Here is a 16,280-nt window from a genome sequence, read left to right as displayed (position 1 = left end):
AAAGGGAGCCTCTATAGACCCTTTCTGAAAGATAGGGTGCCTCTATAGACCCATTCTGGAAGAAAGGGTGGGTCTTTAGACCCTTTCTGAAAGAAAATGTGACTCTATTGACTCTTTCTGAAAGAAAGGGTGCCTCTATAGACCCTTTATGGAAGAAAGGGTGCATCTATAGACCCTTTCTTGAAAAAGGGTGCATCTATAGACCCTTTCTTGAAAAAGGATGCATCTATAGACCCTTTCTTGAAAAAGGGTGCATCTATAGACCCTTTCTGGAAGAAATGTTGCGTCTATAGACCCTTTCTGGAAGAATGGGTGCGTCTATAGACCCTCTCTGGAAGAAAGGGTGCGTCTATGGACTAGAGGTGGGCGCGTGTCGTGCCGTGAGTAGTGCGTGTTCGTGCCTTCCCGAAAATCGCCGTGTTTGTGCGTGTCGTGCCGGAATAAATTTTTGGCCGTGCGTGATCGTGTTTTTTGGCTCGACACGACTAAACACGACCTGCACTATGTGTCACGATCGTGCTCAATTTTTGGGCTCCCTTTAGAAGTCGTGCAAGAGACCATACTAAACAAGAAAATAAAACGACCAGAAAATTCACCAACTGTGGTTTTCCAAAAATTATTTGCTTCGTTTTTGTAGTCTGGTACATTTTGCCGTTATGTTATGGAGAGGCCAGAACAAAAATTTGATGTTTGTTTGCCATTTGTTTTGTTCATGAGAGAGAATCAAATACAGAAACAACTCAGCGGGTTAACGCAATATACTCCCAGCAAAATTTATTTGAAGTTGTTCTATGTGAAGTAGTGATTGAATAGCCTTTTTAGAAGCAGTCCACGCAGAGTCATGAAAAATGCATTCCGTTCCTCACATTTCGACAATGTCCGATTTGAATCCATTTCATAAAAATTTCACATTTTAGCAATGTTTACATTTATAATAACTTTTTGCAAATAAAATTCTCAAAAACACAAGAAACAATTTATTTTACGGTATTTTAATTACTCAGTAAAATGTTTGTATCCAAAAAGATAATCATGGGTGCAAGCAATATCAGACTGAATCTTTGTTTGCAGCCAAAAAAGTAGTTGAATAATGAGTGCAAGTGGCTATGTCCTTTTACGTGAAAGAAGTCATGATTTTTACAAGGACATGGTGCAGCTGGAATGCAATCAATTTTAGATGACTCTATGTAAAAAGCATTTTAAGATGTTTTTGGGTATTTTTGAGTAATAAAAGCTAACTTTCTAGAATAAAAGTATTTCATTTATTTGAGATATTCCTTTGTTTTATATTCATTATATTATATTTCGATCGAACTATTATCAAACTACTGTTTATACCCTCAGCATTTATGCTAACGAGGGTATATGGTAATATTCAAAAAAGTTTTACAATCGTTGAAGTTGAGGTTCACCATTTAATAAGTCGCGAACTGTTAATATATTTTATAAAATATGAATATATTTATATTAATTGAAGTGTTTTAGCCACGATCTCATAATTTGGACCATAACAAATAATTTTCGTGGAAGCTGCGTTGGTGGTAATATAAAAAAATGGGAAAAATGTGTTGAAGTAAACAAGTTTTTTTGTGTTCTTTCTTGATTTCTTGCCAAACCACGCAAAACTCAAACCTGTGCTCAAGGAGAGAACTAAAGAATATCCCTTGGGCAACATGGTTCTAGTGTATGACTTTTCGATATATACACTGCATCCCCCTAAAATCGATGCTGACATTTTGAAGTTTTGTTTTCAGTGTTTTTCGAATTTTTCTTATAATTAGAGGGTGCAACTGGATAATAATCGAAACTAGTATATAGGATTGTAGAACTCGCGATTCCACGTCGTTCGATGTATATCTCATGAGTGTGCTCCGTACAGCTTCCTAGTAATAGAAGTCCAAAGGCGAAAATTTGGTGCGTAAATTTTCTGAAAAAACCTATTTTTTTGGCTTTAAAATTTACAACTGTCGTACAGGTACCCCTGAACCCCGCGTGATTTTAGTTTTTTTACGTGCCGGATCTAATAAGCCCTTCCGCGTTCGAATCTATCCACTAAAACGCCGGATATAGATACCCTGAAAGTAGGAAAATCTGCAAAAATATATTTTGACAATTCCGCGAATTGAACCGCGATTTTCTTTGATTATTTTTACAGAAATGTAATCCTTTATACGCGATTCTAATATTTGCCAAAAAGGTGTGTCACAAATTACAAAGATTCGGGAGTAATATCCCTATTTATCCCAAAATAGAATGTGGTGGCACATCCGCAGTTCTTGGCGAATCAGTCTAAAATAATTTATATTGACGTATTTTTAATAGGCGGCCATTGAAATCGGATGCACCTTATAATCATATGCACATCGCGTAATTTTTGCCCACTTGAAGGTTTTTTGAACAGTAAGATGCAACTGATGGCACACTTTGGCCGCTGAATGAAACATGGGAAAATCCATGCATATTGATAGACATGGACTCCCTGTATCCGAAAATCACGTGCACCTCAACTGATTTAAACGGATTCGCGAATTATACGGTTTTTAACTTCTATGTTTTTTCTTTGATTGTAATTTCAATATTACTCTCTACTTCTTATTTATATTGCTTATCACAGAAAGCAAATATACTTTCACGATGACTAATTACTTTTCTAGTAGAAGTTTAAGCAAAATACTTCAGGATTTGTATGGAAATTTAGCGAAATAATAGAATAACTCCCAAAATTTTTTTTCAAATTTTTCGTACTTAACCAAGAAATATATTTTTGAAATAATTTCCAACAATAAGTTTCCGTTCTTTGTTGTCGCTGTAACATGCAAGTTATAAACACGATCTTTATAATTTTGATCTCACATTTTTCTACGCGTTGTCTAGATTATGTACGTATTTTTAAATTATTTGTTTAGAGATTTTTATGGACTCTGAGTTAGAATAAATAATATTTACTCCATGATTTGTTCCATATTTTTTGATTTTCCGCGAAAATAAAAATAAATTTAGCAACTATTTTAGTATCTACGCATAGATATCAAATGCTGTTAACGATTCATATATACATGTTCTTATTACAACACAATAGGAATTTTCAAATATTTTTTCTTTATAAGAGATTAAAACCCTCCATAACTTTTGAGTGCAGCATCCAATTTTGTGAACGCGAACAGATTTGAAACCACGATTTTTTTCGTAACCCATGTACCAAAAATGGCGGATGTGCTCGCCAAAAAAATATTAAATTTTTTTTCTATGGAATTTTAAAGGAAATTTGAAAATTACCATATACACTTTCATATGGACAAAATGTGCCTCATGGAAATAATGGTTTTAGATCCCATGTATGTTTCGACGAAATGTGTTTCAATTTGGAGTCGATTGAGCAATGTCCGTCCGTCTGTCTGTCTTTCTGGCTGGAGCGCACGATAACTCTCGAACGGATCAACCGATTCGGTCCAAAATTTTCGTAATATTTTGTCCAAATTTAGTTTAAGTTCGAAGATCGGTTATATCGGTCCACACCTTCCGGGACCTCCCCCACAAAAGTTCGAAAATGTTCGGAAAATTTGTACGTACGATAACTCTTGAAGGAAGCAACTGATTTGGTCCATAATTTTCAACTCGTGAAATGTCTACCAGACTTAGATGAGGTTCCAATATGGACTCAATCGGTCCACTCCATCGGGTACCTCCCACATAAAATTTCGGATAAGTTCAGTTTAGGACCTGCTATCGAATCAATTTGATTGTTGAAGCAACTTGCATTCGCTGCCTCAATTACGAAGGTAAAAGTTTTTTCAGGGGCAAATCCACACTTCCTGAGCAAACAGCCCGAAGGGTGTAAAAACCCCATATGGCACCATATATAGTGGCTGGAGATCCACTTCCATAATGGTCAATGTCGATCCATTCCTTTAAGTATTTCCTCTGCCTCTAAATACATACGTTTTTTGGAAAAAAATTGTTTCAATATACACAGGCTGAGGGTATACCTCTGTCGGCCAAGCCCACTGATACTTTTTTACTTGTTTGTCAAACAAATATGTTTTACAAAAACATGAGTTTGGTAGTAATTTGAACGAATTTTAATTCGAATCGTCCTATAGAAACAGATCATAAATATTAATTAAATGTTACCACAACTCTTTTAAATAATTTTTCCAAAAGACCCAGAGGTCTCAAATCAGTGAAAAATCCTCGCTTAATAGATGTTAACGTCTCCCATATCCTCGCTTGCGAATCAATTTTAAAATGAATCGAAAAATCAATTCAAAATACTTTCCACTACAAAGAACTAATGCAAAAATAATGAGTTGGATCGTATATCTGACTTAAAGCTAGAACCTCTATTGGGTTTTCTCAAAATAGGCAAAGAGTGTTCTGAAAAATTAAGCTCGCGAAAAATACCCTATGATCTGAAAAGCTATTGAAAGTTTGCTCAATTGATACCATTGACTCTCAATTCATGAAAGATTTGAAAGCTAAAACTAAACAATCATTGCGTAAACGCTTTGTGCCAACAATTATTTCCGCCGTTTAAGGAGATGAATTTCTTATTACAAGATAAAAGAAATGACGTAATAGCTAATGTAAAAGCAATGTTACTTGATATACAAGGTGAGAACATAGAGTGTTCTAATGATGAGGAGGAAATAACAATGCCACATTTACACGAATTTTCAGAGTTTTTGGATCAAAACTTGGCAAAAATACGAAAAATTGATACTGAAATTGATACATATTTAGCGAGTGCCGTATCTAGCCAGACTGATGTTTTAAACTTTTGGAAACAGTCGAACCTAAAATATTTAAAAACAATTAGCCAGGAAAATTTTGGCTATACCCGTCAGCTCAGCAACGAGCGAGAGATTTTTTTCCACATCTGGAAATATTCTCAACGAAAGACGAACTAGACTTTTGAGCTCTAACTTGGACAAAATAATGTTTTTAAAAAAGAATATGTAAATGTTTGTTTACAAGTAAATTTGCAATATGTATATTTTAGAACATATGAATTTTTTGAACAAATAAATGTACAGCTATATCGATATATCTTTTCTTTAATTTCGTGCGTGAGTGTGCGTGTTCGTGCCTTCTCGAAAAACGCCGTGTTTGTGCGTGAAAGTGCATAAAAATTTTGGTCCGTGTTCGTGCATGTTCGTGCCTAATTTTTTAGGCACGCGCCCATCTCTACTATGGACCCTCTCTGGAAGAAAGGGTGCGTCTAAAGACCCTTTCTGGAAGAAAGGGTGCGTCTATAGACCCTTTCTGGAAGAAAGGGTGCGTCTATAGGCCCTTTCTTGAAGAAAGGGTGCGTCTATAGACTTTTTCTGACAGAAAGGGTGCATCCATAGACCCTTTCTGAATGAAAGGAAGCGTCTTTAGACCCTTTCTGAAAAAAGGGTGGTTCTGCAGACCCTCTCTTTCTGTAAGAAAGGGTACGTCTATAGGCCCTTTCTCGAAGAAAGGGTATGCCTATAGACTTTTTCTGAAAGAAAGGGTGCGTCTATAGACCCTTTTTTGAAGAAAGCGTGCGTCTATAGGCTTTTCTGAAAGAAAGGGTGCGTCTATAGACTTTTCTGAAAGAAAGGGTGCGTCTATAGATCCTTTCTGAAAAAAGAGTGCGTCAATAGACCCTTTCTTAAAGAAAGGGTGCGTCTATAGACCCTTTCTTGAAGAAAGGGTGCGTCTATAGACCCTTTCTTGTAGAAAGGGTGCGTCTATAGACCCTTTCTTGTAGAAAGGGTGCGTCTATAGACCCTTTCTTGAAGAAAGGGTACGTCTATAGACCCTTTCTTGAAGAAAGGGTGCGTCTATACAACCTTTCTTAAAGAAAGGGTGCGTCCATTGACCCTTTCTGGAAGTAAGGGTGCGTCTATAGACCTTTTCTGGAAGAAAGGGTGCGTCTATAGGCCCTTTCTTGAAGAAAGGGTGCGTCTATAGACCCTTTCTTGAAGAAAGGGTGCGTCTAGAGACTTTTCTGAAAGAAAGGGTGCGTCTATAGATCCTTTCTGGAAAAAGAGTGCGTCAATAGAACCTTTCTTAAAGAAAGGGTGCGTCTATAGACCCTTTCTTGAAGAAAGGGTGCGTCTATAGACCCTTTCTTGACGAAAGGGTGCGTCTATAGACCCTTTCTTGACGAAAGGGTGCGTCTATAGACCCTTCCTTGAAGAAAGGGTGCGTCTATAGACCCTTTCTTGAAGAAAGGGTGCGTCTATAGACCCTTCCTGACAAAAGGGTGCGACTGCGGACCCTTTCTGACAAAAGGGTGCGACTGCGGACCCTTTCTGACAAAAGGGTGCGCCTATACACCCTTCCTTTTTCTGAAAGAAAGTGTCCGTCTATAGACTTTTTCTGAAATAAAGTGTCCGTCTATAGATCCTTTCTGAAAAAGGGTGAGTCTATAGACACTTTCTTGAAGAAAGGGTGCGTCTATATACCCTTTCTGAAAGAAAGGAAGCGTCTATGGACCCTTTCTGGAAGTAAGGGTGCGTCTATGGACCCTTTCTGAAAGAAAGGGTACCTCTATTGACTCTTCCTGAAAGAAAGCGTGCCTTTATAGACCCTTTCTGAAAGAAAGCGTGCGTCTATAGACCCTTTTTTAAGAAAGGGTGCCTCTATAGACACTTTCTAAAAGAAAGCGTGCCTCTATAGACCCTTTCTGAAAGGAAGGGTGCCTCTATTGACTCTTCCTGAAAGACAGCGTACCTCTATAGACCCTTTATGAAAAAAATGGGTGCGTCTATAGACCTTTTCTAAAAGAAAGAAAGCGTCTATAGACACTTTCGGAAAGAAATGGTGCGTCTACAGACCCTTTCTAAAAGAAATATAGATGTTGATAGGTCGATGACAAATGGGAAAACTATGGTCCCGGTCCGCTCGAACCTGAAACGCACCAGACGAATTTGGAGCAGGCAATCCAGGACAACTCGTTCCCATGATAGAAAAATTGAGAATCAATAACATTTAGTTGCTGGATTGACAGTTCATAGTTTAAACTATGAATAGTACCACGCACAACGACTCTCTTTATGTCGTCTATAGAGACTCTCTTTTTAGTAATCTATAAAACTTATTTGTTCGACTGAATACCCTTTGGTCTTTTCTAAAGACTCTCAACAGATCCCTCTGTGGTCGTCTTTAAAAGAAACTCCTTTATATACTCACTTCTGATCGTCTATAAAGACTCTTTCTAGACATCTGTAAAGACTACCTTCAAAGCATCATTAAGATATAACTCGGATATCCACAAAACACTCCCGTTTGGCTTTCTGTACAGATCACCAGCCAGTTCTGGTCTATGAAGACCTATTTTTGGTCTTTATAAAGGCTCGCATCAAATACCTTCTGGTTATTTATAAAGGCTCCCTTTTAGTTCCCCATTGAGCAGGTATCGTCATACCCTTTACTCGCTAGCAAGTTAAAGATAGTTCCTCACTCCACTCACACAATTGAAAAACCATGCACTCACACAACGACACCCCCTAAAGTATGCAATAGGAAAATATGATGCCGATCCCTGCTATAGAGACTCATTTATGATCATCTATAAAGACTCCCTTATGGTAGCCCATAAAGATTCCCTTCTGGTCATCTATAAAGTCGTCCTTCAAATCCCGCTCTGGTAACCTATAAAGACTCTGTTCTGATCGTCTATAACGGCTCCCTTTGGTAACATGCAAACATGCGGAATATTTATGGATATCTGGTATCAGTGTTGACATATTTAAAGACCAGTAGCATACAGTCGTTTAAGCCGAAACCATGACCAGTTGTCTGGAAGAGGATGAAGTCTTCTGGGGAACAGTAGAAATAACACCCTATCAGCCGGTCCATCCGTCTGTATCTAGCTTCAGTAACCGTTAAGGATAGTAGGAATAACACCTCTGGCGTAGCCAACAAAGACCCACTTCTGCTTGTCGTTGATTCCATCCTTCAGATCCCCTGCACCCTTCTGGTCGTCTATAAAGACTACCTTCTAGTAACCTATAGTGTTTCCCTTCTGTTCATCTATGAAGTTAGTCTTCAGATCCCCTCCTGGCCGCCTATAAAGTGCCCCATCTGATCGTCTAAAAAGATTCAAGGCCTCCTGATGGTAGTCAATAAAGATTTCCTTCATTTAGCCTTTAAACATTCCTATGTGGTTGTATATATAGACTCCCTTCTGGCCGTCTATAAAGACTACCTTTTGGTATCCCATAAGGATTCCCTTCTGGTCATCTCTAAAGGCATCCTTCAGATCAATTCCTGGCAGCCTACAAAGTTTCCCTTTTGGTCGTCTAAAAAGATTCACTTCTGCTGGACTATAAAATTGTTTATCTGGTCGTCTCTTATGACTCCTAACTGGTCGTCTATTCAAGCATTTGAGGACTTTTGGGTAGTCATTCGGAACTACAGATAGTTCTTCAAAATCTTTAGCGCGGAACAATTGACTACTGAATCAATGATCAGCCCATGGAGTAAGAAATGAATGAAGAGATTTTACGCAACCTATTCCGGGTTCCAGGCATCAGGATAAACGCAAGAAGAGATGGAATGGCACGAAAGTTCCACAGTGCATTGCTGATGTTTGGGATCTGCTTAGACTTTACAAAAGGGATATCACTTCACTCAGTAAAGTGGCGGTAGAGAAACTTCGTGTTGTCTCTCCAGTTGCCTGCACAAAGAAGTGCTCGATGTTTGGTGATGTATTCGACCCCTGGAGCTCATCATCCATGACAACATGAAAGACGCAATCCAGCATAAGATGCTGAACTTCGGTTTGTGGAGAGCTTTCTCTTGGAACAGTTGCAGCAGACGAACTAAACAGTCTGTAGTTTTGCCGCTATTCACGTTTCCTTTATCGGCAACAATCATTAAAATTTATCCCCACAGGTTGAAATCATCTAACACATTCTGGAGACCTTCTGCCATTGTTTGAGCTTTCCCATCTTCCAATTTGAGAGCAGTCAACTTAATTTCTTTAGATTCGTTATTGAAGGTCACGGCCTGATGCCACCAAAGTACATGCTCCACTTATCCGGATAAAGCGAACATACCACCCGAGCAGCTTCCTTGTAGATAGTCTGATGGATTCCTGACTGACAGGAGTTTGGGATTTCAATGCCTTCAGCGGAAACCTGGTGGCACACCGTTGCTACTTTATGGAATAACATATTTGAGCTTATAACATAACGTCTTGCAATGCCTGTTGGGTTATGCTTCCTTTAGCTCCTTGATGCTGCATCCTCCCAAAGACTACCTACCTGGACTGCTGTAGCCTGAGTCCGTGCTACTTTCGGAACAATCAGTTATCGCTGTGCTGGTAAGCGTGGATACAGTCCTTCCATTGTCCTCTTTCGCTTAGATGGGCGGAACATATTAATTCTAGACTGAATATAACAATTCTGAAAATTCAATTCTTGGGCTAAACGACATTTAAATTCTCACAAATAACTGGTCATAGATATCCTTTAGACACATATAAGTATAAAGTAAGTACATTCATATGCCTACAACTCATACCCATTGTCGAATACTTGAAATTAAATCGAATTTTCTCCATACATCTCCATTTTGAGGTATACAATTAAAATAAATGTATCTTCATTTCAAATTTACTCTATGATTTCTAATTAGACATTTCGTTTACATCGAAGCATCATCTATAACTTACTTTGCATTCATCCACTTACAGGAGTAAATTAGAAAATATGTTTTGTTACAGAAAGAAAGAGAATAGGAGAAGAAGTACTCTACACAACAATTCTTCTAAATACATTCATTCAACAGACCACTACGAATCACAGACACAATTTCATTTACATGATGTTCAATTTGTTATTTGTTTGTTTGTTTTTTTTTTTCTTCTTCTAGGTTTAAGCATTACCGCCTGCCCACTATCATCTGACTCCAAAGCCTATGAATTTGTGGAAATATTCAGTGCCGGTTGGAATGAACGTCCCAATTTTGCCATAGCAAATCGTTCGAAAGCCATCAGTGTAGAGTTCCTAAGGCCAGAGAATGGTGATTTTTCATTTAATTGGATGGAATTGATACCAGGACCAACGTTGAGTATTGCAGGTAAGTGTGTGTGTGTGTTTAGAGGACACTACAACAGAATTCTAATGCATTTTTTGTGTATTTTTTGACTTCGTTGCTGGTTGCTGTGGCTGTTTAGAAGAGTGCCAATACAAGTGCAGTGAACTGAATGCCTGTGTAAATGCCAGTGTTTGGTGTGATGGTATCCAACATTGTCCTTCGGGCGATGATGAAACCTTCCTACAATGTTCGGCCATTATGAAATTACCCACAGAAATATTGGCAACATTGTGTCTGATTATTGTGCTCTTCTGTTGTGCATTTGCAGCATTTGCCTATAAGTAAGTAAAGAAGAAGAAAAAAACTATAAACTAGAAGTTACTAGTGTATCCTGCAAAAAAACATTGTTGGTTAAAAAAGTTTAGATTTGTTTTAATATTTTCTTCTACAGATATAATACCCTTAATAGATCTTCTACATAAGGGGGAATTCCAAGTGAAATCGGACAGTTCGGAGAAAAGTAATTTTTTATTTCAATTGATTTTGGTTCAGTTTATGCTCCTAGCCAACAGAACATTTTAGTATATTTTAAAATTATTTTTTGACCAACGGTACAGAGATATCGCCTATTGAAATTATCGCATTTTTAAAGAACTATGTTCAAATAAATACTCATAACTTTTTTAATATTGATCCAAATGGGGCCATCTTTTTTTTGATTTGTTTGTTTTTTTATCAGCTGTCGAAAGAAATATTTAAAAGAAATATGAAATATTTAAAATCAATTTTTAAACATGACTGCACCCTTCGATTTTTTCAAAAAAAAATTTATGTTAAACTACGTTCAATTACAAAAATGTTAAGCCCTATGTGGTAATGGGATTCGGACGATTACTATTTTTTCTGATTTTTTTTAATTTGTCAATACAATTTTTCCTTAATACCTTTGTCCAAAATTTGTATTTCCTGTATTTTTGAAGCTAAGAGTACATATTTATCATTATATATTATATATTTATCATAAAAAATAGAAAAAAATCCACAGTGGACTTTAATGGAATTTTCGCTGATGCATTTTCAAAATCGAAAAATTACGCAGTTTTTAAGATGTTTGAGATAAATTCATAAATATAAAATCAAAACAAATATTTATAAATGAAGCTTTTATTTTTTTTTAATAAAATAATAAATTTTGGACAAAGGTATAAAGGAAAAATTGTATTGACAAATTTTAAAAAATTCAGAAAAAATAGTAATCGTCCGAATCCCATTACCACATAGGTCTTAAAATTTTTGTAATTGAACGTAGTTTAACATAAAATTTTTTTGAAAAAATCGAAGGGTGCAGTCATGTTTAAAAATTGATATTAAATATTAAATCCCGAAAATTGCATTGAAACACACTGTGCATTTTTTCTTTTAAATATTTCTTTCGATAGCTGATAAAAAAACAAACAAGTCAAAAAAAGATGGTCCCATTTGGACCAATATTAAAGAAGTTATGAGTATTTATTTGCATGTAGTTTTTACAGAATCTGACTTTTTCAAGGCGCGATATCTCTGGAACCGTTAGTAAAAAAAAATTTAAAATATACTAAAATGTTTTGTTAATCAGCAGCATCGCCACAGCAAAAAATAAAGGTAATCAAAAACCTCATCTTGAAAAAGTGTCCGATTTCACTCAGAAATCCCCATATATAAGAGCATTAACAGGTCTTTTAGAGATAGTAGAACTTTAACAGATCTTCTACAGATAAAATACCTTTAACAGGTCTTTTACAGATAGAAGCCTTTACCAGATCTTCTACAAAAAGAAGATCTTAAACAAGTAGTCTGCAAAGAGAAGACCTTTAAAGATAGAGGACCTTTAAAAGGTATTTTACAAATAGAAGACCTTAAACAGGTCTTAACAGATCTTCTACCTAGAATCGATTACAACCGACGCAGAGAGTGCGGCTGGCGCGAACAACATGCGCAAACTTTTTGAGATAGTCGGAAAATTAACAAACTGTAAACTTAAAAGCAATAGAGGAATTAAAGATGAAAACGGAGAACTAATAACTGACACGGAAAAGCAAACCCACATATGGAAACGGCACTTCGAAAAAATTAGCAGCACAGATGACAACGCCGGCGAAATTCAACACATTAGAAATGAAAATACACATAATATCAACGAGGAATCGAACAGTCGGTCGAATGGCGCTCACCTCTATACTTGTGCTTCGTTGATTTCCAAAAAGCATTCGACACGATCAAACGTAGTGCAATATGGAAAGCACTGGGAGATAAAGGAGTACCTATAAAGATAATAAATATCATAAAAGCGATGTACTACAACTCCACTTTACAGGTTTGCCATGACGGTTTGTATAGTGACGCATTTAAAACCAATAGTGGAGTAAAACAAGGCTGTCCTCTCTCCCCTCTACTGTTCGCAGTTACCCTCGACAGCATAATGTCCGAAATCTGCAAAAAAAAAAGAGGAATCGTTTGGGGTCTCCAGCAACAGCTCGAGGATCTAGACTTTGCAGACGATATATGCCTCATACCACATAAGCACCAAGATATGCAAAACAAATTAAACGACTTGGTACTACTTGCTAAGAATAGTGGACTGCATATTAATATCCAAAAAACAAAAGCGATGAGGATAAACAATCAAAATAACAACAAACTATATGTAGAAAGCAAAGAAGTAGAATACGTAAATAGCTTCTGCTACCTTGGATGTGTTATGTCTGTAAACGGAGGAACGGAGGAAGACGTCAAATACAAGCTAGCTAAAGCCCGAGCGACTTTTGGAAGACTAAACAAGATTTGGAGATCGCCGCAAATCACACTGCATACAAAACTGCGGTTATTCAATGCATGTGTGAAAACAACACTTTTATATGGAAGCGAGACATGGTTAATAAACGATTCCACTATAAAAGCAATTCAAACCCAAATTAAAAAGTTCTTGCGCATTATATGTCGAGTCTTCTGGTCTAACACTATTACAAATGCAGACTTATGGCAAAAAACAAACGAAGAGCCTATTGTCAAACAGATAACCAGGAAAAAATGGAGATGGATAGGTCACACTCTTCGGAAAACTCCAGCCAGCATCACAAGATACGCCCTTGAATGGAACCCCCAAGGAAGCAGAAGTCGTGGCCGTCCAAGAAATACCTGGCGCCGTAGAACCATAGCAGATGTCGGTAGAATTAACATTTCATGGGAAGAAATAAAATCACTCTGTCATGACAATGCAAATTATAACATTATTGTAGAAACCCTATGTTCCACATTTGAATAAATAAAGGAAAAAAACTGATCTTCTGCAGAGAGAAAAATCTTTTACCTTTAGCAAGGGGTAAACAGATATACATATAAGAACTTTAACAGGTCTTCTTCTACTGATAGAAAGTTTTAACAGGTCTTTTACAGCCAGACGACCTTTTACAGATAGAAGACCTTTAACAGGGGCTTTACAAATAGATATAATACCATTAACAGGTATTTTACAGATAGAATAACTTTAACAGGTCTTTTACAGCCAGACAATCTTCTACAAGACTCTTAGAGATAAAAAACTTTTACAGATAGAAGAACTTAAACAGGGGTATTACAGATAGATAGAAGACATTTAATAGGTCTTCTACATATTAAAGATCTTTAACAGGTTTTTTATACAGATGGAATACCTTTAGCAGGGGTTTTACAGATAGATAGAAGATCTTTAAAAGGTATTTTACAGACAGACGACCTTTTAAAATACTCTTAGAGATAAAATACATTTTACAGGTCGTTTACAGATAGAAAACCTTTAACAGGGGTTTTACAGATAGATAGAAGACCATTAACAGGTCTTATACAGCCAGACAATCTTCTACAAGACTCTTAGAGACAAAAGTCCTTTTACAGATAGAAGATCTTTAACAGGGGTTCTACAGATAGATAGAAGACATTTAATAGGTCTTCTACAGATTAAAGATCTTTAACAGGTCTTTTATACAAATGGAAGACCTTTAGCAGGGGTTTTACAGATAGACAGAAGATCTTTAACAAGTCTTTTACAGCCAGAGGACCTTCTAGAAGACTCTTAGACATAAAAGACTTTTTACAGGTCTTTTACAGATAGAAGACCTTTAACAGTGGTCTTACAGATAGATATAAGACCAATAACAGGTATTTTACCGATAGAAGAACTTTAACAGGTCTTTTACGGCCAGACAATCTTCTGCAAGACTCTTAGAGATAAAAGACCTTTTAGAGGTCTTTTACATATAGAAGGCCTTTAACAGAATTCATTTTAACAAGAGTTTTACAGATTGATAGAAGACCTTCAACAGGTCTTCTACACATAGAAGATCTTTAACATGTTTTTTAAAGCGAGACTCTTAGAGATAAAAGACCTTTTACAGGTAATTTACAGATAGAAGACCTTTAACAGTGGGATTACAGATAGATAGAAGGCCATTAACAGGTATTTTACCGATAGAAGAACTTTAACAGGTCTTTTACTGCCAGACAATCTTCTGCAAGACTCTTAGAGATAAAAGACGTTTTACAGGTCTTTTACAGACAGAATACCTTTAACAGGGGTTTTACAGATAGATAGAAGACCTTTAACAGGTCTTCTACAGATAGAAGATCTTTAACATGTTTTTTACATCGTGACTCTTAGAGATAAAAGATCTTTTACAGATAGAAGATCTTTAACAGGGGTTTTACGGATAGATAAAAGACCTTTTACAGATAGAAGATCTTTAACAGGGGTTTTACAGATAGATAAAAGACCTTTAACATGTCTTCTACAGATAGAAGATCTTTAACAGATTTTTTACAGCGAGACTCTTAAAGATAAAAGACCTTTTACAGGTCTTTTACAGATAGAATATCTTTAACAGGGGTTTTACAGATAGAAAAAAGACCTGTAACAGGTATTCTACAGATAGAAGGTCTTTAACAGGTCTTTTACATCCAGACGACCTTCTGCAAGACTCTTAGAGATAAAATATTTTTTTACAAGTCTTTTACAGATGGAAGACCTTCAATAGGGGTTTTGCAGATTGATAGAAGATCTTCAACAGGTCTTCTACAGATAGAAGAACTGTAACAGGTCTTCTAAGGAAAGAAAACTTTTAACAAGTTTTTACAGATAGAGAACCTTTAGCAGGTGTTTTATACACATGGAAGACCTTTAACAGGAGTTTTACAGATAGATAGAAGACCTTTAACACGTCTCCTACAGATAGAGGATCTATAACAGGCCTTTTACAGCGAGACTCTTAGAGATAAAAGACCTTTTACAGGTCTTTTACAGATAGAAGATCTTTAACAAGGGTTTTACGGATAGATAAAATACCTTTAACCGGTCTTCTACAGATAGAAGCCTTTAACAGATCTTCTACAAAAAGAAGATCTTAAACAAGTAGTCTACAAAGAGATGACCTTTAAAGATAGAGGACCTTTAACAGGTATTTTACAGATAGAAGACCTTAAACAGGTATTAACAGATCTTCTGCAGAGAGAAAAATCTTTTACCGTTAGAAAACCTTTAGCAAGGGGTAAACAGATATACATATAAGAACTTTAACAGGTCTTCTTCTACTGATAGAAAGTTTTAACAGGTCTTTTACAGCCAGACGACCTTTTACAGATAGAAGACCTTTAACAGGGGCTTTCCAGATAGATATAATACCATTAACAGGTATTTTACAGATAGAATAACTTTAACAGGTCTTTTACAGCCAGACAGTCTTCTACAAGACTCTTAGAGATAAAAAACTTTTACAGATAGAAGATCTTTAACAGGGGTTTTACAGATAGATAGAAGACATTTGATAGGTCTTTTACATATTAAAGATCTTTAACAGGTTTTTTACAGATAGATAGAAGACATTTAATAGGTTTTCTACATATTAAAGATCTTTAACACGTCTTTTATACAGAAGGAAGACCTTTAGCAGGGGTTTTACAGATAGCCAGACGACCTGCTACAAAACGCTTAGAGATAAAAGAGCCTTTACAGGTCTTTTACAGATAGAAGACATTTAACAGTGGGCTTACAGGTAGATAGAAGACCATTAACAGGTATTTTACCGATAGAAGAACTTTAACAGGTCTTTTACAGCCGGACAATCTTCTACAAGACTCTTAGAGATAAAAGTCCTTTTACAGTTCTTTTACAGATAGAAGACCTTTAACAGTGGTCTTACAGATAGATAGAAGACCATTAACAGGTATTTTACCGATAGAAGATCTTTAACAGGTCCTTT

At 36.4% G+C, this 16,280-nt stretch overlaps 2 protein-coding genes across 3 annotated transcripts in view; one reads left to right on the top strand and one right to left on the bottom strand.

Moving 5' to 3' along the window:
• LOC141403615 (uncharacterized) overlaps positions 1–16,280 on the top strand; it is a 622,248-nt gene that overhangs the window by 602,914 nt on the left and 3,054 nt on the right. For both annotated transcript variants that reach the window (XM_073986301.1, XM_073986300.1), the window contains 2 exons: positions 9,850–10,056; positions 10,154–10,355. In XM_073986301.1, coding sequence (XP_073842402.1) covers positions 9,850–10,056; positions 10,154–10,355 — 409 coding nt within the window. The remainder of the gene's footprint in view (positions 1–9,849; positions 10,057–10,153; positions 10,356–16,280) is intronic.
• The window catches only part of LOC141403616 (zinc finger protein 711), a 44,753-nt gene continuing 38,735 nt past the window's right edge, over positions 10,263–16,280 (bottom strand). The window contains exon 7 of the mRNA XM_073986303.1: positions 10,263–10,349. The gene's annotated coding sequence lies outside the window, so the exon portion shown is untranslated. The remainder of the gene's footprint in view (positions 10,350–16,280) is intronic.

The sequence above is a fragment of the Musca autumnalis genome, unplaced genomic scaffold (assembly GCF_047663935.1).
Source record: "Musca autumnalis isolate F117 unplaced genomic scaffold, ASM4766393v1 scaffold_4, whole genome shotgun sequence".
In the NCBI taxonomy this organism is placed as follows: domain Eukaryota; kingdom Metazoa; phylum Arthropoda; class Insecta; order Diptera; family Muscidae; genus Musca; species Musca autumnalis.
The sequence above is the reverse complement of the archived record's forward strand: the minus strand, read 5'-3'. Positions and strand labels throughout refer to the sequence as shown.